Here is a 23691-nt window from a genome sequence, read left to right on the forward strand (position 1 = left end):
GTCACTTAAATAATTTTACACCCAGTGCAGTACACCCCCCTGATCCCGTACCCTTCCAGTTTATTAATTAATATGTCATGATTGACTGTGTCGAATGCTTTCTTGAGATCCAGAAATAGTCCAGCTGCATACTGTTTCTGATCTATAGCATTTGTAATCTCCTCAATTGATTCGATTAATGCCAGAGATGTTGATCTTTTTGATCTGAATCCACACTGACTGTCAGAGAGTAATTTATATTTATCTAAGAATTTGTCTAATCGTTTATTAAACAGGTTTTCTAGGATTTTGGAGAATTGTGGTAGTAAAGAAACCAGCCTGTAATTTGTGAAGTTTTATACAGTGGCACAACTTTAGCATTGATTCGTGCCATATAAAAAGTGAGACATGTCAATTCAGATTCTTTGTCAAATACACACTAATGAATCAATTTACATCAGCAGCCTAACAATTGTCATGATAATAAATACTAGTTAATCTATAGCACCAAGTCATCACCTGTGACCTCGCCTCTTCACCTCTGTCTGAGCTACAACATGGCAGAGCTGCCTCTGTCACCTGATAAATAACAGTGAGACATTCCAAATACATGCAGTCACACATGTGCTTCAAATACAGTCATGAACCACCAAGTCATCATCACATTTTACCTGTGATCTTGTATCATCATTACTCTCTGAGCTTTGTGTTGGTTCTTCTGTCACCTGACAAATAGGACATACATGACAATAAGAATAAAATTTGTAGCTGCTTCAGTGTTTCTGTCAATTTGTGCAGATCTTGACTCATCAGTAATGTTTGTAGGGTGAGTGCATTTTTAAAACAATTTGTGCAAACTGCACTACAAGGTGGAATATTTGCAAAATCATGACTACCTCATGATATTTTGTCTCAAAAATCAACCCTATGAATATGTCAGTACCACTAGGATGAAATTATTGTGTCATCAACATTTTAACGTTAGACATATAATTTTAACAGCCTCTGTAAACTAATATCCTGGCTTGCTCGAGGCTGCCGTTTTCTCTGACAGTTTCAGTCAAAATTAGAAATGCTGCTCTGAGACTGAGAGAACTAATAGTGCTGCCTGTTGTGCAGTTTTTTCCAAAACACGTTATTCATGGTTACATACAATTTTAGACTGATGTGGGCCAAAGCCTAGCATAGCCTGTAAGGTTATTATGAGTCCGCCCTATTCTCTCTCGGGCCAACACGGAGATGTTGATGCATGCTTTTATTACCAGTCGCATTGATTACTGTAATGCCCTGCTCTCTGGTCTCCCCAAAAAGAATATTTCACCTTTACAACTCTGCAGCTCGTATGCTGACGAAGACCAGAGGGCGGGCCCACATCACACCGGTTTTACAATCGCTGCACTGGCTCCCCGTGTGTTTCAGGATCGATTTTAAAGTTCTTTTATTGGTTTTTAAATATCTTAATGGTCTTGGGCCTTCTTATCTTTCAGATCTGCTTTTACCATATGAACCCTCGCGGACCCTGAGGTCCTCTGGTACTGGCCTTTTGATTGTTCCTAAAGTCAGGACACATACTCACGGAGAGGCAGCTTTTCAGTGGTATGGTCCTCGACTGTGGAACAGCCTGCCGGAGGAGCTCAGGGCCGCAGAGAACGTTCATGTTTTTAAGAACAGGCTCAAGACCCACCTTCACCATCACTTCACATCACACACCATCACTACAATATAGATGTTTTACACACTCCTTTTGTTGTTGACATTTACAGGCTGTGTGCAAAATGCCACACTCTTCAAATTCATGCCAACTAATATTTCTATGTCCAGTAGATGTCCTACTAGAGCAAATGAAGCTTCAAGACACTTTGCGCTGGGGTGAACCAATTGGGTGAAACGCTTCAGTGCTTCGTGACGCTTCATCGGCCCATCACTACCTGAAATGACACACGGGGGAACTTAAATACTGGTTTAGCTAAACCAAATGATACACACAGGGGAAAACAAAATGGCTGCCTTATAACCAACTAATACAAAACAAACTTGAAACACCCCCCAGGCAATGAAGCATGTGGTTTCATCCAATTAGGCTGTCAGTGGTACTTCAGCTCTCCCAGCTCTTTGCCACACCTCTTATCAGACAGGAGGAGAAGCCAAACCCCAGGTGACTCAAACACAGAAAGATGTATTAATATAACATAAAACAGAACTTTGACCTTGCAGTGTTAATATGTGTGCACACCATATAAATATTGGAAGGTGTGATGGAAAAATAAATAAATTTAATAAAGAAACAATAAGTAGTATATATTTAAAGTAGTGACTGCAAAGTAAACTAAAGTGAATCAATTGGTGGAGCTTACCATGTGTGGCTTGTCATCACAAAGTAGTAGTAGTAATCAAAGTAAAATTTACAAAAAAAACAAAAAAACGAATTTACTAACTCCTGAATATCGTTTGTATTAAGCCTTTTGGTTCTTAGTCAACACACAATGCTAAGTTGTTAGAAGGTTAAAAGGCAGTGCTAGATACTTTATAACTTAATTATAATTATCCGAATGATCGGTCCTGGGTACACAAGCTGTGCAATCACACTTGCTTATATATTTTGTTGTAACTTATATCTATGTACATTCACTTGAAAGAAAATTAAAAAATGAGTAATGTTATCCTTGCTAACCTTTGAGTATTGTGATGGATCAAGCAGTTAAGGAAAGTCAGGCACAGGTTAAAGTGCAAATAAAGTTTTTTTTATTTTCCTTAAAACACACTTGGTGAAATCATACAGAGAATTCAACATCTTGGGCAAATAAAAGAGGTCAAAGTAACCGAACTCTTCTCAAAAGCTGGCAACAAACACTAATACTAACTCAGACAAACTAACCTACAGAAATGAGACAAAGGGGAAACATAAACAGTGGCTGATCAGCCAACACAAACACAGTAAGGACACACAAAATCCAACTAAAACTAACATAACAAATTCCATTTTCCCCCCATTATGCAGAATTGCGGTATGACCCAATTTGCAGGTCTCCACATAGGCTTGCTCCGCCCCTTTTCAACCTAGTAGCTCATCAACCAATGGACTGGGAGCAGCTGCCACTGAGGTAACTCCGAAAAAGTGTAGTGTTATGGTTAAACCTCTATTGTAACACTGATGTTTGGTAGCCATTACTATTTGTGGCTGTAACTGCAGCCATCACAAGTATATTCAATTATTCTAAAATTAAGATGAAAAATGTTTAAACTTGAATTAATTAACTTCAGGGGACACTGCGCAGTGCTGGCCCAAGGATAGTTATCCTAACCCAGTGTGCTGGGTCAAACCAGTAACTCAACCCTGTTAAGTTGAAACAACCCAGCGTTGACTCAGTCCATATTTGACCCAACGTTGGGTTACTGATTGAGTCATTTTTAACCCAGCATTTCTAAGAGTGTATGCACTTTGGAGCAGGGGCGTTGTTAGCCCCAAAATGAATCAAAGCATCCCCAAAGATTAATTACTTTTTTTTAATATTGTAAAAAAAAAAAAAAAAAGCTGTTTGTGTGACACACTACCAAAATTATGAAACCATACAGTACTTGGTTGAGACGTAATAGTTTAACAAGAAAAGTATAGATGGTGGCTGAGACGTGAGGCCTATAAGTTTGGCACACCTTTCCTTTGGAGGCTCTTCTCCTCAGAGTCATTTGAGCTCAGCCAGGCTGGGTGGACACCATCAGTACACATTGCTGACTCAGATATCTGCAGAAACAGGTCCAGATTATAGGGGGACCATCCAGGACTCAGAATCAGAATCAGAGTCAGAATCAGAATACTTTATTGATCCCTGGGGGAAATTATTTTTTGTTACAGTGCTCCATTATAAACCAACATTAACAAAACAGACAACACGCTAACTAAGAATAGTACAATATACATATATATATATACATAAGTCACACATTAATAAATAGCTGGAAAGAAACATGTAGCTGTTGCAGTAAACAGTATGTTAAGTGGATGAGTTGTACAGGGAGATGGCCACAGGCAGGAATGATTTCCTGTGTCGTTCAGTGGTGCTTTTCGGTAATCTCAGTCTCTCACTGAACGTGCTCCTGTGACTGACCAGCATGTCATGGAGTGGGTGGGAGGTGTTATCCAACATTGTCTTTATCTTGGACAACATCCGCCTCTCTGACACCACCTTGAGGGAGTCCAGCTCCATCCCCACAACACTACTGGCCTTACGGATTAGTTTATCGAGTCTGTTGGCATCTGCGACCCTCAGCCTGCTCCCCCAGCATGCAACAGGATAGAGGATAGCACTGGCCACAACAGACTCGTAGAAAATCCTCAGCATTTTCTGGCAGATGTTGAAGGACCTCAGTCGCCTCAAAAAATAGAGACGACTCTGGCCCTTTCTGTAAAGTGCTGTGGTGTTTTTAGCCCAGTCCAGTTTATTGTCAATGTGTACTCCAAGGTATTTGTAGTCCTCCACAATGTCAACACTGACCCCTTGGATTGAAACAGGGGTCAAGTGTTTCCTGGTCTTCCTGAAGTCCACGATCAATTCCTTGGTCTTTGCCACGTTGAGCTGCAGATGATTCTGCTCACACCACGTGACAAAGGAGTCGACCACAGCCCGGTACTCCGTCTCATCATCCCTGCTGATGCATCCAACCACCGCTGAGTCATCAGAAAACTTCTGAAGATGGCAGGTCTCTGTGCAGTGGCTGAAGTCTGTGGTGTAGAGGGTGAAGAGGAAGGGGGAGAGGACAGTCCCCTGTGGTGCCCCTGTGTTGCTGATCACCTTGTCAGACACACACTGTGGGAGACGTACATATTGTGGTCTTCCTGTCAGGTAATCAACAATCCAGGACACCAGTGAAGCATCCACCTGCATCGCTGTTAACTTATCACCCAGCAGGGTCGGCCTGATGGTGTTGAAAGCACTGGAAAAGTCAAAGAACATGACCCTCACAGTGCTCGCCGGCTGGTCCAGATGGGTGTAGACACGATCGAGCAGGTAGATGATGGCGTCCTCTGTTCCGAGACGAGGCTGATAAGCGAATTGAAGGGGATCCAGATGTGGTCTTACTATGGGTCGCAGCTGGTCCAGGATGAGCCTTTCCAGGGTCTTCATGATGTGGGAGGTCAGTGCCACGGGCCTGTAATCCTGGGGGCCACTGGGACGTGGCGTCTTTGGAATAGGGACGAGGCATGATGTCTTCCACATCACTGGGACCCTCTGCAGACTCAAACTCAGCATAAACAGTTTATGGAAGACTCCACACAGCTGGGGGGCACAGGCCTTGAGGACGAGGGGACTCACTCCGTCTGGTCCAGCAGACTTGCCTGAGTGAAGTCTCCTCATTTGCATCTCCACCTGGTATTGAGTGAAGGTGATGGGTGGGGGAGGGGTGTCAGGAATCTCACAGGAGGCAACAGCGCCATGTGAAGAGAGAGGCTGGCACAGTGGTGTGGCTCTGGGTTCCAGGCTGACTACAGGTGAGGTTGTGGGGGTGTGAGCAGACGCTGTGGTGTCGAATCTATTGAAAAACAGATTCAACTCGTTAGCTGTATCCTCACCTCCCTCAGCTCCCCTGCTGTTGGTTGGCCTGAATCCAGTGATGGTCTTCATGCCCCTCCACACCTCTCTCATGCTGTTCTGCTGGAGTTTCCACTACAGCTTCCTCCTGTAATTGTCTTTAGCCTCTCTGATCTTGTCCTTTAGTAACACCTGGACCTTCCTCACCTCCTCTTTATTGCCCCCTCTGAAAGCCCTCTTCTTGTCGTTGAGGAGGGCTTTGATGTCCTTAGTCACCCACGGCTTGTTATTTGGGTAACAATGAACAGTCTGAGCTGGAACAATGGAGTCAGTGCAGAAAGTTATGTAGTCTGTGATACACTCAGTAAGCCCATTGATGTCCTCGGCGTGAGGCTCACAGAGTGTCTCCCAGTTGGTCACCTCGAAACAGCCCTGTAGTTCCGCTAAGGCCTCCTCTGACCACCTCCTAACACTCCTCGTGGTCACAGGTTCCCTCCTCACAATTGGCACATAGCGGGGGGGGGGTGAGGTGGCTCTTACTGAATTTTCCTGGAAGTCTCTCCTGTGTTTCATGGTCTCACTGATATGGTCTCACAACACCTGTGCAGCATGTGTTTGACTCTGAGGATGGTATTAGTGAAGTCACAGTGACTCAGTCATGCTTCTTTGGGAATTGTGCCAAAGTCAGACCTGGAATTCAGGATTTAGCTGTCATGACTTAGGAGTGCTTCAGGCGTCCTTTGGCGAGGATTGGCTTTCAGCTGGTGACACTGCCATAAAGGTCTGGTTGGAGGGGTGCTGCACTGATGGTGATGTTCTCCCAGGGTTCACAGGCATATGACTTGGAGAGTCCAGCCTGATCCTAGTGTGCCTCCTTGTGATCTTGTTTTTAAATGGAGCCATCTAAGAGGTTGAGGGTGGGGGTGACACTCTATGAGCAGGAGCGATTTTAGCCCATTTTTGGGGCTGCTTCAGCGCCCTTTCTGCCAGAGCGATGGTGGCTGAGACGCAGTGGAGCGGAGGTGTAAGTGCCTGGCTTAAAACAGGACATATTAGCAGCATTTAACCTTCAGTTACTCTTTATATAGTTAGGTAGGAGTCAGACCATGTTTGTTTTTAGCTGAAAAACATTACACCAGGTAACCTGCAGTGCTGAAAATGTGTTTTCCAACGATGTTTGCTACCCTACAATCCGTCCTGCTCTGTAGTAAAATCAGCGACATTTGACCGTCCCGTTGCTCCCATTGAAATTTATATAACCTATTTAAAATCTAAAACAACATTGTCCGTAGCCTACTGTTGTTACCACTGTCCTGTTTGAAATACAATGAGAGTGGCTGGTTATTTTGTCATATGGTACTAACTAGCTAACTGACTGGATGCCCATTAACCTTATAACTTCTGATGTATGTCTGTGTGTGTGTGTGTGTGTGTGTGTGTGTACAGAGAGACAGCCAGGTTCATAATGGATATAAGGAAGTTTTTTTTGTTTTGTTGTTTGTTCGTTTTTTCAAAAAACTGAGGCGCATTCAGCTAAAAGTGTAAGGTCAAATGATCTGTCAATCAAGAATAATGTTGGATCAGTGTTTCAATATTTATATCTTTTATTAGATGTACATATGGTTTGGTTATTTGCCTTTTGGTTGAAAGTATAAGGAGAGATGATTTTTAGTGATCTTAATAGTATTTTTTTTCATATTAATGTATTTTTTTCATCTAATTGAATACAATCTATTTGTGTCTTAAACTTTGTTACAGCGCTTTCAGAAAGACATCTACTGTGATAAAGTCTACTCTCCACTGCTGTGTAATCAATTATTGTAAATGTAAATGTTATCAGAAAATGATCAGACAGGAGATGCCATTTAAGGATACAGGGACTGACAGAGACAGGGAAGAAGTCTCATCGTGATGAGTTAGTTTATCTTGCCTGGCTCGGCAGCTCTCTGAGTGCTCAGCACCCCCAAAGCTCTGATCCTAGAATCGCCCCCGCTTTGGAGGTCACATTCTCTGTCAACTCCTGCACCGACTGCCCAAAATCATCATCATGTGGAACCCACCCCATGGAAGATGCAAACCAGACCAAACCACCCTTACAACATGGTGGAGAACCATGATCTACATCCCTTACACATTGCACGGGATGAGGTTGAAGCAGCCACAGCTGATCGAATATGCTTGCGGGGTTTTGCTGCCCAATCCGTCGAACAGCACAGCATGACCTAAGTCTAAGTTTATTGTTACTTGCCCAAATCTTTTTATTTTGGCAAGTAAAATATTTTGAAAAGTCATGGATTTATAATTGACTGTGAACTTTAAGCTTTTATCAGTTAGACTGTCCACCACTGTATGGTTGACTGGGAAATTATAGTGAAATGAGGTTGACCCAGAAATTCTGCTAAAAAGCCATTTATTTACAATGGAAAATTAGGATTTATCTCTGAGTGTAGAAAAGGAGAAAACCACTGCTCAGCAAAAACAACACAAAAGCTCATCTTACATCTGCCAAAAACATCTGGATGATCCTTGTGGGAAACTCTTCTGTCAATTGAAGAGACAAAAACTGAATTTTATGGAAGGTTTGAGTCCTGTTACATCAGACTAACAGCATTTGATAAAAAGAACATCACTGCAGCAGTCAGATGTGATGTGATGGTCTCGGCTGCTCTGCTGCTTCAGGACGACATGAATTCTGCTCTCAGAAATCCTGAATGAGGATGTTCAAACATCAATTGATGTCCTGAAACTCAAGAGTACTCAGGTTATGCAGAGAGACCAGCAAGTCCAACTCTGAATGGCCCAAATAAACAAAATGAAGGTTTTGGAGTGTCTGAGTCAAAGTCTAAGTCAGATTGAATCAGATCGAGTTTATTTGGGATGAACTTGAAAAACCTCCAACATGGCTGAATTCAATCAATTCTGCAAAATAAACACGACCAAAAACTTTTCCACAGTGATGTGAAAGACTCATTGCCAGTTCCTGCATATCTTCATTTGTGGAAATGTCACAGAGCTACATGTTAGTTTGATGTTAACTGGTTTTACCATTAGGTGGTGCTGTTTGCATTTGTTCCTGTGAAAGCTGTAACAGTGACAGACTTGGTTAAATGAAGGTTTATTTGTCTTCATGAACAAACATGATCAGATTATAGAGCTCATATGGAATCATGACACAAACATGGTTTTACCTGCTTTTAGTGACAGGCTTTGTAATTGAAGCTGAGGATACAATGGTGTGATACAAAGATTTACAGCACATGAAGCAGAAACATTAAAACCATCAACATATCTGAACTCAATCAAAACAAATATCCTGCTACAGTTTAATGATGAACCAATCCAGCAACAATGAAGGAAGAAACCAAGATGCTCCTGACTCTGGTAAAGGAGAGGAAATGAAACACAGACTGCTCTCTGCACATATCGAACCTGCAGGTAATAATCTGTTGGTCATTTTTCTCCCATTTCAAACCCAGAGACTGTAAACACTGAGCAGAAACACAGAGTTCACCCCAGAAAATCTACATGTGCAGCTAAGAAGTGACTTTAGGTTTAAACCTCAGTGTTTTATACAAATAAAATTAAATGTCTCATTTTCCCTCTGACTGACCCACTTGTGCTGCCCTCCTGTGGTCATGGCTGCAGACATGTCACAGTCTTCAGTCCTTCCCCCGGAAGCCCACCTCTCATAGCACACTAGGTTGTCATTGACCCAGAACCACAAACCCAGAGAGCAGGAGTAGCGCAGTCCCAGCCACACGAAAGGAGTCGAGGCGTTTTTGGCTCTTTCGTGGACACATCGCTGCTCCTCAGGGTTGGTGATTGAAACCAGGTCATGGTGTTTCTGTCTGCAGTATTTCAAGGCTTCCTCCCAGGTTTTGTTTTCCCTGATCAGAATCAGGTTATCTGAACAAACATTAAATCTGGTTGTTTGGTCCAGTTTCACTGGAAGAACAAAAGAAAACATTTCAGTGATTCTTCAGATGAATCAGTCGCTCTACAGAGAAATCTCTGTTCCAACCATCAGCTAAACATCTTCATCTCTGACAGAAGTTCAACATACATGCAGAAATAAGTGGCTGAAGAAACATACTGACCTAAATCCTCTCAGTGACTCCAGCAGTTCATCTATTGGACAAACAGCTGAGATAAATCTGTGTAAACTCACCATCATAGCAGAAGAAAGGCTTTCTTTGGTCACATCCAGCAGAGCTCCATCTTCCTGATCTCTCTAACAGAGTCGTAGCACATGTCCTGTTGTTTACTCCATCATTAAATGAGTCCATGTCCCAGTATCTGAAAGAGAAGTTACTCCCATCTGACCACCTCCAGCTGTCTCTGAACAGGCCGATCCACAGTTCTTTAGAGTTCTGCAGATTCTTAAACTCTTCACTGTATATCTGATCGAGTCCACTGGCCAGGTCGGTGTGATGCTGTCTGCAGTAGCTCTGAGCCTGAGTCCAGGTCTTCTTCTCTCCAATCAAATGAAAGGTTTTATTGTATTTCATCGTTTCTGTCAAATCAACAGAAAAACACAAAAACATCTTTATCAACTAATTTGTCTCATTCTTCAAACTGTCTCTTTCAGGAACATATGATATAACACAGATTATAAACTAGATTTTAACATTATTAAATATTGTTTTATTATATTACTGTCCACATATTCTCACCATCATAGCAGATGAACTGAAATGTTTGAGTACATGGAACATCTGCCCACTTGTCTCCTGTCCTCACACAGTTCTCAGGGTATTTCTTATCATTTGGTTCTCCATCTTTCCAACAGGTCTTATTTTCAGTGTATTCCTCCCCCGGCAGAGACCAGTGCCACCTCCTGTTGTCTCCTCCTGTGATGTTGTACAGTCCAATCCAGGCTTCTGTTTGACTCTGTGCAGAGTCTTGAAGTCTTCTCATGTCTGTCAGGTCAAACACTTTGGCCAGGTCTGTGTAGTTCTCTCTGCAGTATGCCCGTGCTTCATCCCAGCTCATCTGTTCTTTAATAAAGTGGTACTCATACAGGTGACATGTGATGAAGACACACTGACCTAAAACAGAAGAAATACTGTTGAATATCTGCTGATACAAGCAGGAAACTCATGTTCCCATCAAACTGTCCAGTTTACAGGTGAATCCTTGATTTTCTCAGTCAGAGTTCATTTGTTTAATGAGTCCTGATCAAACTAAAGGATTTTAGGTGGAAACAATCAGGAGCCCTGGTAAAATGATCACTCACCCATCAGAAGAAGCAGAAACAGACTCCACTGCATCGTCGCTCTGTCACAGGAAAATGACTTTTCTTTCATTTGGAGGAAACAATGAATCCAGCAGCTCTTCACTGTTTGATGGACACGCAGCACTTTATATTAAACACAGATATCTAGTTTATCACACACTGCTGTAAGAAATATATGATTATGCTTAATAAATGATCATCTGTTTAAAATTGTCCATGAAGAAAAAATCAATAGTTCAAATGTGGTCCACACAGCACCTCTGTACACAGACATGAAATGAGCCTGCAGGTTTGAGACTCACATCTGGTTCTTCTCTGGTGTTCATGCAGACAGCTCTGCAGTAAATAACCATCTGTACTAACACACACTCTCTTTGTACTCAGCATTTGAATATGAACAAATAGTTTTTACCCCTGACTCAAAGACACACTGTTAATATGAGTTATATATGGACTCATTTACATTTTGCTATGCAAGGTGAGCAGAAGAGGGAAAAGCGTAAGGGGTGGGAGCAGTAGTGGTAGGGATGATTCTTAGGAAGCTAGAGAGAGAACGAGAATGTTTGTTGTTCTGAGATTCAATGACAGAACACAAGTCCATATTAAAAACTGAGTCTGTTCGTGTTGACAGCTGAACTTAACAGTAAAGTGGGAGATATAGTTTCTGCTAAGGTACTCTCAGATGCAAATCTTCCTGTGCAATGTGTGAATGAAGAGCAGCTCAACAAGGCTTTGAACTTAAAACAATTGGGGAAGTTTAAAGTAGAAAATGCTGGGCAAGTGGGTGCACAGATGGGAGGTGGATGCAAGGGGGTCATTTCTGGGGTGCCCATTAGTGTGAAAATGGATGATCTGAAAAGCAAAATCAAAGGAGGAAATGTGATTTCTGTGGTCAGAATGAAAGCAACAAAAAGAAGGACTTAAGGTAGATAGTGAAAGTATCCTGATACACTTTGAAGAAGGAAATCTGCCAAGGAAAGTGTTTTGGGGTTTCATTAGTTATCCAGTACGAGCCTATGTTCCAAAACCTCTGAGGTGCTTTAACTGTCAAAGGTTTGGACACCTGGTGAAAAACTGTAAGGAAAAGAGGAGATGTGCTCGGTGTGGTGGAGATCACGAATATGGGAAATGTGGAGATAGAGTTCAACCAAAGTGTTGTAGTTGTGGTGAGAGTCACAGTGTTGCGTATGCTGGATGTGAGAGGATGAAACAAGAAAATCATATTCAAAGAGTGAGGGTGGAGAAGAAGATCTCCTCCACCCTTCAGTGTTTGATGGACACGCAGCACTTTATATTAAACACAGATATCTAGTTTATCACACACTGCTATAATAAATATATATTATTATTCTTAATAAATAATCATCTGTTTCAAATTGTCCATGAAGACAAAGCAATAGTTCAAATGTGGTCCACACAGCACCTCTGTACACAAACATGAAATGAGCCTGCAGGTTTGAATCTGGTTCTTCTCTGGTGTTCATGCAGACAGCTCTGCAGTAAATAACCATCTGTACTAACACACACACTCTATGTACTCAGTATTTGAATATGAACAAATAGTTTTTACCCCTGACTCAAAGACACACTGTTAATATGAGTTATATATGGACTCATTTACATTTTGCTATGGAAAAAAGAAAGAAGAAACACTGTCCAACAAGTAAAAACAGGAAGTTTCATTCTAGTATTCAAATATGACAGCAGAGGTACACACGGACAAATCTCCACTCTGTGACAGAAACATGAATATGAGTCTGTTGATTTTTGACGCATGTTGCTCTGATGCTGACATGATCTTATAAACCTATCAAAGACTTTTGTGTGTACTGACGCAGCAGTCCCACGTCTTCAAGCTCGTTAACTGGACGAGGAGAGTCCGTGGCTGTGTCCCAATTCAGGGTCTGCACACTTGAAGTACGCATTTCAAGTGTGATTACGTCACCGCCACGCGACGACGGCTGTCCCAATTCAAAGTGTACTTCAAATGCGCCGTCGATTTCCCCAAATATCAAGCGTGGTCCGGTGCACGCTTCGTGGTCCCATATATCCCACAATCCATAGCGCGGCGGTGGGTGTGGATAATTTTGCCTCAAAATACGGCAGAAGGGAGCGGCCGAAGAGTGAACTGTCAAAAGTAAGTACTGAATATGATGTCACTTATTCATGTGCGAATGTTTAAGAACATTAAAACATTACTGTTGGCCACATGTCGGCAAAGTTATGTGACGTTAGTGATGTTTGTACTTTCAGCGGTAACTTGGTTTTAAAGCCTTTACTTTAAAATATACGCTGTTCAATAGTTGACTTTAATCTTACAGAGAATGTGATGATTTTATGGATAATTAAAGTCAGTCATATATCCACAAACACAACAAGCTGAAAGTCAGTGATGCTGCTCGGTTTGCAGTCCTGAATATGACGGCACAAGCAGGATTCACTGCACTGTTAATGTTAGCTATGTTATATTGCTGCCTCTGTTCGGTGGTGTCGAGCCAAACGGACTTTAACGTGTGTTTGAACGAGCTGACGGTTCACTCGTTAAGCTGAAAGAAAGATGCTTTAATCACAGGAGTCACACATGTGTCCACTGGACCATCTGGGAACTCTTCTTGTTTAGCACTTTTCGTAATAACACAAACACTAAATCTTCCTTCTCTTGTGCTGTTTTGTAGCAGTGTATACACCTGAGACTGTCACCTGTCTGTCTGTCCTGCACTCTCTCTCTGTTTCTTTCTCTCTGATTGTGGAATAAAAGTATGAACATGTATTTATAAGTTACACTTGTGTTTGAATCCTGCAGCTTATCACACATTTGATTTCCATGTGTGACAACTGCAAGTGTCCAGAGTGAGGACAGACTGAGGGACCCACTGCTGCACATCATCTGTGAGGCTTTGCACCCCTGATGATCCACCAGGACAAACTCAGCAGTGTGTGAGGAAGAGGAGGAGGAAGAGCCAGCAGCAGCTGACAGATGGAGAGAATAGACAGACTGTTCCCTGTTTGTGAAGGACTGCTAGGAAAGTTTAACATAACTAATTGTCTGTCCTGAATCAGTCTTATTAGGTAATGTTCAAATAATGTTATCATTCCAGTGTTTTCAGTGTGGGAGAAAGTACTCAGGGCCTTCAAGTTACACACTATGAAAGGCAGGAACAAGTTTAATATTCAGAAACCTAAAGTATGTATCAGCAGCAGAATGGAGCTAAAAATAAATGTTTGTTTCAGTTCTATGAAGCTTTGAGTATTTTGGATTAGTAGCACTGCTGTGTTTGTTGCATCATATTGCTGTAATTGTTTATATGCTTTATATATTCTGAGGTAAGTTGATCTATAGTGTTACATCATATTCTATAAGGATGTTATGTGTTTGTAGACTTTCTGCCCAGTTTGACCCATTTAGCAGAAGTCAGCCTGTTTAAGGCTCTGATATCTATTCTGTATGACTTAAAGCAGTTATGACATGGTCTGATTTTCTCACCCAATAAAGGAATATTTAATATATCAGTCTGATCTTCATTTTATCAGAAACAGTTATCACAGCTCGTACATTTTCTTTTTACACATATATGTAAGCATTGAGCCAAATTTAGTAATGCCAACATATTGAAAGAACAATATTTGTCTCTTATATATAATACATCTGTATATACACTGTCAGAGATACTTGTCTTTGAGTGAAGATTTAAGGTGATAGGACATATAAATAACTGCAACTTGCATCTTTGACCCAGAGTTCAAGCTCACTGCTGTAATATATCCTGTACTATGTATATATACATATATACATATAAATATATATATGTATATATATATATATATATATGTATATATATGTATACCATAATAATCTGGCAATACATATAATATTGGCCATATTATATTTACATTACCACAGTGAGATGATTTTAATCTCATGAACAACATTAGCTGATTGTTATTTACTAGCTAATCTTGAAATGACTGTTCAGTACCGAAATGAAGCCCAACTATCATGTTTTACAGTCCTGTGGTCTCAGCCTCAGATATTCAACTGATCAAAGTGATGTCATGACAAAAATGAATGACCAACAGAACATTTTTTCTCCTTCATTTCTGTCACACAAAGCTGTATGTAACGTTTCTCGCGGTTAGTATCATGGTTGCTAGGCAACCTGAACAGGGCGATGAAGGCTAGACCGTCCCATTTCACAAACCTCTCACTTCCGCACTTCTCGTACTTATAGTACGCACCGTACGTAGTACGCGTACTTCAAGCGTGCAGACCCTTAATTGGGACACAGCCCTTGACGTATGTAGTTACTATGATACCCACGCTTCGACGCCCAATCGCAAGGTAAAGTTCTATATTTAACAAGCTAATTAACATTAGTTAAACGGAATTAAAACAACACACAATCGATTTAAACAAACTGAAAGTGGTGCATGATGACAAATGGTAATAAATTACTTTAGATTTATCTTTAACAACAGATATTAGAAGTTAAATTTAACTGTTTTTAAATTCCCACTGGAGTTAAAGGGACCTGCATACGGTGGCTGGGAAGTGCAAATCAGGGAGCCACATGTATATGAACGGCTCTGACCAGCCTGACAAACAGCACCAGGTTTACAGAGACCGAACGAAGATGAATGAAGACCTGCTGAAAACTGGAGACCTCAGTCTGACCCTGAAATACCCCACAGAGAGAGACAGTGGAGAATACAGCTGTATTGAGAGAAGGACCATCTGGATAAGATACAAAAATGTGTTTTTCAGAGTCAAAGGTTTGTTTGTTTGTTTGTCCGTCTGTCTTACCCATGTACTACAAAGCAAGATTTTGTCTTATCCAAGTAACTTCAAGGTTAACCCTGGACTTTTATGCACTATGAAGATGGTTCACTTAACAGTAAATTACCATGGTAACATATAGTATGAATTTAACCTACTCTGGAGAAAATTGCTTCCCCTGGCTTAAATTAGGGAATTATAAATGGGTAGTGTTGGCAACTTCTGACGGACCAGAAAAGAGCTGCTATGTCAGTAAATTGTAGCCTATATGGAAGCAGGGAGACAAAATAGCAAAAATGGCAGTTGTGTGAGTTAACAGATATAATAATAAGGCATTGGATTTATATAGCGCTTTTCAAGGCACCCAAAGCGCTTTACAATGCCACTATTCATTCACATTCACACACTGGTGGAGGCAAGCTACGGTTGTAGCCACAGCTGCCCTGGGGCAGAAGCGAGGCTGCCATATCGAGCCATCGGTCCCTCTGGTCAACACCAGTAGGCAGTAGGGTAAAGTGTCTTGCCCAAGGACACAACAACCAGGACAGAGAGGCCGGGGATCGAACCGGCGACGTTCCGGTTACAGGTGCGCTTCCCCACCCCCTGAGCCACGGTCGCCCCCGTTATCAAAACTCTAAGATTAGGACACAGGAGAATCTGATTGATGAAAACTGAGTATTTCTTTGAGTTTGTCATGATGTGCTGTGTGACATGCAGGTGGAAGGATCCAAATGAAGGGCTCACATATGGAAACTTAAAGCGCAGCTTCATTCGCTAGAAATACTTTCATAGGAAATTAATACAAAAACTAGAAACTAAAGCACGTGCTTTAGGGAGTTAGACCCTTTGGGAGCAGGTGGTCAGAGTAGAGCAGCTACTCCTCTGCATCGAAAGGAGCCATTTATTCCCTCAGTTTCAGCTTCAGTGGTGTTAATTGTCTGAGAGTAAGGATTAAATCTAAAAATATATTTAAAAAAACATATAAAATATAGCATGCTCAAACATAGCTAAGTCCATGTGCAAAACATATTTAAAGTCACCAAGTACAGTGGGGGTGTCATGTGTGTGTGTCTGACTGTCTTGTGTCTCCTCTGCAGGGAGAGTTCAAGTCCAGGATCAAACAGGGGACATCAGGAACAGAAGCAGCTCCATTGATCCGACTCCTCTGATGGCTGATCAATCAGTTCATAAATCCTCTGAACTGTGACAGAGGTCTCACTCTGGAGGAAACTCTCAGCACTTTCCAGCAGCTCCTCCATCATGGAGGACGTTCCCTCACTGTAACAGGTGGAGGAGAGAGGAGAGGAAGCACAGGTGGCTCTAAGGCACGTGCTCTGGGAGGCGTGTGCGGGTCAGAACTTGGATAACGGCGGGTCCTTACCATCGGTGACCCTGGGTGTTTAGAATAGAATAGAATAGTATTCAACTTTATTGTCATTGCACATGTCACAGGTACAGGGCAACGAAATGCAGTTTGCATCCATCCAGAAGTGCTTTAGTGATATAGATATATTACAATATATATTAGCAATAATATAGATATGTAAGTATATTACAGAAATGGGTCTATTATGGTATGTTATAATGTACATGGTATGAAGTATGTTGTGAATATTCTATAACTATAAGTATGTACAGGCTGTAGTGAGTACAAGCCATGTACAGGCTATGAACAGGATATAAATATGAAAAACTATACAGAAATCTGAGATATACAGTTATACAGAAATGGGAACTATGCAAGTTGTAAACAGTTGTAGGATTAAAAATTATTGTATGTACAGAATGATTATTTACACAGAGCTATACAGTAGTGCAGTTAAGATAAGTGAGGGTGTGGATAATTTCTACAGAGGCTATATAAAGTGCTAGTGGTTGTGAGTGGTGGTTCAGTCCATGTTATTATTGTGTGTTTGAGGGTACAGTTGTCCATTGTGGGTGTGTGTATGTTCAGTCCATGAGTTTAACGTGGGTCAGATGTCAGGAGGCAGAGTTCAGGAGTCTGACAGCTGTGGGGAAGAAGCTGTTCCGGTACCTGGTGGTCTTAGTCCGGAGGCTCCTGTAGCGCCTCCCAGAGGGCAGGAGGGTGAAGAGTCCATGTGATGGGTGACTGGGGTCTCTGATGATTTTCCCAGCCCTTTTCAGACACCGCTTCCTGTAGATGTCTTTTATGGCAGGAAGTGGTGCTCCGGCGATGCGCTGGGCAGTTTTCACGACCCTCTGCAACGCCTTCCGGTCCGAGGTGGAGCAGTTCCCGTACCAGACTGTGATACAGTTGGTCAGGATGCTCTCGATGGTGCAGCGGTAGAAGTTCACCAGGATGTCTGAGGACAGGTGGTTCTTCCTCAGAGTCCTCAAGAAGAAGAGGCGCTGGTGAGCCTTCTTGACCAGCTTGGAGCAGTTGGTCATCCAGATGAGATCCTCGGAGATGTGGACTCCCAGGAACTTGAAGCTGCTCACACGCTCCACAGCCGTCCCCTTAATGTGGATGGGTGGATGTGGGTCAGCATTCCTCCTGTAGTCCACGATGAGCTCCTTGGTCTTCTCGGTGTTAAGCAGCAGGTTGTTTGTGTCGCACCACTCAGCCAGACGATCCACCTCCTCCTGTAGGCGGCCTCATCGTTGTCGCTGATGAGGCCAATCACCGTGGTGTCATCTGCAAACTTAATGATGGTGTTGGAACCATCAGCAGGTCTGCAGTCGTGGGTGAAGAGGGAGTAGAGGAAAGGGCTCATCACACAGCCTTGTGGTACCCGGTGTTCATTGTGATTGTTGATGAGCAGCGGTTATCCAGTCGGACATGTTGAGGGCGGTTGGTCAGGAAGTCCAGTAACCATTTGCAGATGAGGGAACTGATGCCCAGGTCTGTCAGTTTCCTGATGAGTTGTGAGGGTGGATTGTGTTGAACGCTGAACTGAAGTCTATAAACAGCATTCTGGCGTAGGTGTTGTTGTTGTCCAGGTGTGAGAGGACAGAGTGCAGTGCGATGGAGACTGCATCCTCTGTGCTCCTGTTCTGGCGGTATGCGAATTGGTGGGGGTCCAGGGTGGGGGAGACAGGATTTGAAGTGTGCTAAGACCAGCTGCTCTAAGCACTTAGTGATGATGGGGGGTGAGTGCTACTGGGCGGTAGTCATTGAGGCAAGATGGGTTGGAGTTTTTGGGTATCGGGACGATGGAGGTGGATTTGAAGCAGGCCGGTACCACAGCGTGGGCCAAGGACAGGTTGAATATGTCTGTCAGCACTCCTGCAAGCTCCCAGAAACACGCTCTGAGAACACGCCTGGGATACCATCAGGACCTGCAGCCTTGTGGACATTGATCCTGCTCAGCACCGCTCCTACATCGGTGGGGGAGAGAGTCAGAGGTTGGTGGTCTGGCGTCACATCTGCTTTGGTTGTGGTTGTGGGGTTCCCTCGCTCAAAACGAGCATAAAAGTTGTTGAGCTCGTTGAGGAAGGAGACATCAGAGGATGTGGGGGAGGGTTTGGTGGTCCTGTAGTCTGTGATGGTCTGGAGTCCTTGCCACATGCGTCGGGGGTTGGAGTTGGAGAAGTGTTTAGGACTTTATTCTGCCCTCAAACAGCACTGCCCTCTTTCTGTTTACCCGACGTCATCAGAGCACACTCACCTGACGCAGTTTTATTGGTCGCCATGCCAATGGAATACGAGGGGAGGTGGAGCGCTCGGTACCCATAAGCTCGATGTCATGTTGCCAACTGAGACATGGCTGCGTGCTGGTGAAGTGGCACCTTTACTGGTACTTTGCCCCCCAGATGCCAGTTTCTTTAGCTCCTTCAGGTTGTCTGGGAGGGGAAGCAGGGTAGCCTCTATCGTCAAAGACTGCTTGAAATGCAAACAGATACAAAGTCCGGGTGTTATATTTGAGTCCCAGCTCCGGACTTTAAGCTGTCCCATGGTTCTAATTATAGTCATCTATCGTCCACCTAAATACAATGACTTGTTCATTTCAGAATTTTCAGACTTCTTGACATGTTTTATTGCTCACTATTAAAGGATCCTTAAAATGGGGGACTTTAATATTCATCTGTGTTGTGAGGATAAACCCCAGGTCAAAGATTTCTTGAATGTAATTGATTTCCTAAACTTCAAACATTGTATTTGGCCGAACACCTTCTCTTGTAAAGAAGAAGTCTTTTTTTCCAATCATCGATGGCTGCAGCAAAAGCAAATTATTTCTCAAATCTCATCATGACTCATAAGCATAACTCAAAACCTTTATTCAGCACAGTGTCGCAACTTACAGAGAGTAAGTTAACTCTGTGCTGTTCTAATTTGACAGCTCATGATTTTCTTATGTTTTTCAGAGACAGGGCTGAAACAATTAGGAATCAGATTACTCCCTCCTCTGGCAGTTGGTCAGACTACTCAGCTGCTTTGCTTGTTCAAATTCAAATTCAAATTTTATTGTCACACACACACAACCATACACAGTATGACATGGGGTGAAATGCTTGTAGCTGTGCAATGCCCGACCATTAAATGACAGTGGTTTTACAGTATTTACAATTTACAGGTTTACAATTTACAGGTTACTACAAAAATTTACAAATTAACTTAGAAATTTACAGTAAAAAATGTGCAAATAGCAGAAAGAGATTATAAAGATTATAAATTATAGGAAGTGTGCATAAAGAAAACCAGAGTGCGTGTGGTGATGTGATGTGATGTGATGTGATGTGTGTGAGATTCCAGTCCTACACCTGGTTCAGGGCCCGAATAGCCTGGGGAAAAAGCTCCTCCTCATTCTCTCTGTTTTGGCCTTAAGGGAGCGGAAGCGCTTCCCAGACCTCAACAGTGAGAAGAGTCCATTGTTGGGATGGGAGAGGTCCATCATAATCTTCCTAGCTTTGGTCTTGCACCGCTTGGTGTAGATGGACAGCAGGTCAGGGAGCTCTGATTGGTGCTGATACACTGTTCTCTGACTTGAAGGTTATTTCCCTGTCTGGATTAACTAAGGTCGTAAATGCAGCTCATTGTACAACCTGTTCTTTGGATCCTCTACCAACCTGGGCTATAAAGGAACAGTGGTCAGTATTAGGACCCTACATTCTGTTTCTCTTAAATACTTTACTGACGACTGGAGTCTTCCCTGAATGTTTTAAATCAGCTGTGGTAGTGCAATCTTGAAAAAGCCTGGACCCATCTCACATCTGTCTCTTTGTCTAAGGCAGGGGTGTCCAAAGTCCGGCCCAGTTTTAATTGGCCCTCAAGTAATTTTATAAATAGAATAGCATGTGGCCCGCACTTCAACTTTTACTTGAGTGTATTGCACTTCTTAGTTTTAACACCAGGGGAGCTACTGTTGATCAAGGCAGTTGCTCCACCAAAAAGGACATTCACAGAAGAAATTTACCCCCAAGTTACCAAACATGGCAGAACCAAAGAAGCGAAAGGTCGAAAGTGAGTGCAGAAAATTTCAGACATGGTGGGAGAGTAAATATTTCTTCAAAGAACTCAAGGGGAAGTGTGTCTGTTTGATCTGCACTGAAACTGTGGCAGTTATGAAAGACTATAATGTACAACGTCATTATGAAACCAAACATCAGGCCTATGCATCCTACACTGGTGCTGAGCGAGAGCAGAAATTAAAGCAAAGGGTAGCTGTCCTGCAGGGTCAGCAACAGTATTTTTTTTTTCGTGTTAAAATTGTCCAGGAAAAGGCTCCAATAGCAGCTATGAGGTCGCCCAACTCATCGCAAGACATGGCAAGCCTTTTTCAGATGGAGACCTCATAAAACGCTGCCTCGTTAAAGTCACCGAAATAATGTGCCCGGAAAAAGTGCAGGACTTCAACAACGTCAGCATGTCCAGAAATACAGTTGTGCCACGCACTGAAGACTTGTCAGCCAACATTAAACTGCAACTGTCTGATAAAGCTGTGCTTTTGATTTTTACTCCATCGCATGCGATGAGAGCACCGATGCCACAGACACCGCACAGCTGCTAATTATTTTTGCGGGGAGTGGACGAGAGCATGAGCGCTTTAGGTGAGTAAAAATATATTCCACAGTACCCGTGTGTTAATGTGCAGGTACACATCAAATATCAATAATGCGCATCAATTCTGTCACTACCCTGCTTTTGCGCACCACTTTCTTATATGCGTTTTTCTTGGTAACACACAGAGTACACACCGCTGTGCACAGCACACGCAAAGTCAGCTGATCTCATCTGATGCAGATTTGCTCCTTGATCAGGTGACATTTGTCCGGATTTTTGGCACGAGTGGCGATCAGCACCGTGGCTGGATGGCCCGATTTACATACCCAGCGCAGATGATACTCACCAGAATAATTTACTAAAATTATATGCACTCCTGTTATTAAGTCCAGTTCAGTCTGTTAATGTTGATAACTGTTTCAAACGAACGTTAATAGGTGTGTTGCTAAGCCTAATAACTTAAATAACAAGCTTGAAATGTACCCGTCCCATTTTTCCCTTTATTGTTTTTTCTCTCTGCTGTAAATCTTCTGTCTAAAAAGAAATCTGCTGCTGTTCTGAGAATGAGCTACCAAAGCTTTCTCTGAATAAATCAATAAAGATCCATTTATGGAAAGCTGTGATGAAGGCAGTTTTGTCTTTAATTATATTCAACAATATAACACATTTGACCACTTTTAAATGATTTTTCTAACTTTAATACGCTACAGTTAAGGTTATATACCGAATTTCTAGTAAGTGGCCCAGCCCCTCCTATATTTTTATGTATGTGGCCCTCAGTGAAAAAAGTTTGGACACCCCTGGTCTAAGGTCTTTGAAAAAGTTGTTTTTAAGCAGCTCACTGAGCATCTGTCAATTATCAATCAGTTTGAACCATTTCAGTCTGCTTTTAGACCAAATCACTCCACAGAAACAGCTTTAATCAAAGGGGCAAACAATGATCGCACTTCAGTTTTAGTACTACTACATCTAAGTGCTGCGTCTCAGACTGTTAGTTTTAAAAATGATCTCTCCGAGACCTGTGCAGTGGGGCATGGGGTGCCTCAGGGCTCTGTACTTGGCCCAGTGTTGTTTTCTCTGTATCTGCTGCCTCTTGGTGTTCTTTTACATTCTTTTAATGTAGCCTTTCATTGTTACGGTGACTGTTCCTTTAACCTTTGGAAGTTGTGCTGAAACGTCTAAATTAGAATCGTGTCTATCTGCAAGTAGGGGCTGGTTATCAGATAACTTCCTGCTTCTTAATGCTGATAAGACAGAGTTGATGGTCACTGGACCACAGAAATGTCAAAACTTGTCCCAAAATGTCATCTTGAAAAATGATGACTATGTCATAAATTGCAGGGACAAGGTTAAAATCTTGGGTGTGTGGTTCGACATGGTGCTTTCTTTTGCATCTCATGTAAAAGAGACAACAAAGACCGCCTTATATCATTTGAGGAACATAGCCAAAATCAGACAAGTTTTATCAAGCGACACTGCAGAGGTTCTTCTCCACACATTTGTGTCTTCAAGTATTGATTATTGTAATGCTCTCCTTTCTGGGCTACCAAAGAAAAGTTTTAGGGGTTTACAGATGGTGTGAAATGCAGCTGCTCGCATTTTAACAAAAACTGGGTAATTTGAGAACATTATCCCTGTACTGAGATCTGTTCATTGGCTACCTTGTCAGGTTCAAGCAGATTTTAAGGTCCTGCTACTCACCTACAAGGCTTAAAATGTTCCATCCCGTGCTCTCCGATCCCAGGATTCCTGTTTCCTTTCTTGTGGTTAGAGTTTTGCCACTTTATAGATCTGATTACAAGATTTGAGTTTACTGTAATCAACACGAGCTAAAGTTATAAAAACAATGATCAATAATTTTTTTGTACCTGCTCCAACTCTCTGTGACGGTGACATGTTGTTGGAGATGAAATGAATGTTCAAGTGACACAGACTGAGGAAACCTGCACTCAGCTGAGACTGAATAAGTCACTTGGATGAGTGATGAAACGTTTCTCCCACTGAAAATGCTACGTCCAGATGAACAGAATCAACTTTTTGCGATAATCATGCTCTGTTACACACATTCATATTTCAGACTTACTGCATTATATTTCCTCATTGCTGTGCACACAGGCCTGTGGGCTATGACCAACTTCAAGTTCAGACTTGGACTCAGAGTCTGTTGAACCTGTTTACTTGAACAGGGACGTGTTGGATATAAAAACAAACTCTT

The 23691-nt window shown here is 42.4% G+C and overlaps 1 protein-coding gene across 2 annotated transcripts; it reads right to left on the bottom strand.

The window, feature by feature from the left end:
• Positions 1-8603: 8603 nt before the first annotated feature.
• Positions 8604-11109, bottom strand: LOC120437834 (C-type mannose receptor 2-like). Of its 2 annotated transcripts, none has more exons than XM_039608385.1 (5): positions 11043-11109; positions 10741-10842; positions 10178-10552; positions 9673-10017; positions 8604-9449 (listed from the first exon to the last, which is right to left on the bottom strand). In XM_039608385.1, exons 2-5 carry the CDS (start codon positions 10808-10810, stop codon positions 9064-9066), a joined length of 1176 nt encoding a protein of 391 aa, XP_039464319.1. In that variant the 5' UTR covers positions 10811-10842; positions 11043-11109; the 3' UTR covers positions 8604-9063. The 2 variants fall into 2 exon arrangements, with proteins under 2 accessions (XP_039464319.1, XP_039464318.1); XM_039608384.1 differs by lacking the exon at positions 11043-11109 and adding an exon at positions 10999-11026.
• Positions 11110-23691: the final 12582 nt, after the last annotated feature.

This window comes from Oreochromis aureus, linkage group 3, assembly GCF_013358895.1.
Source record: "Oreochromis aureus strain Israel breed Guangdong linkage group 3, ZZ_aureus, whole genome shotgun sequence".
Classification (NCBI taxonomy): Eukaryota; Metazoa; Chordata; class Actinopteri; order Cichliformes; family Cichlidae; genus Oreochromis; species Oreochromis aureus.

Excerpts from the sequence above, each read along its gene's own strand:
- LOC120437834 (XM_039608384.1), bottom strand. Across the intron at positions 10,553-10,740 it reads GTTTCTGCTTCTTCTGATGG|GTCAGTGTGTCTTCATCACA; the intron begins GTGAGTGATCAT and ends CTTCTGTTTTAG. Across the intron at positions 9,450-9,672 it reads GCCTTTCTTCTGCTATGATG|TGAAACTGGACCAAACAACC; the intron begins GTGAGTTTACAC and ends TTGTTCTTCCAG.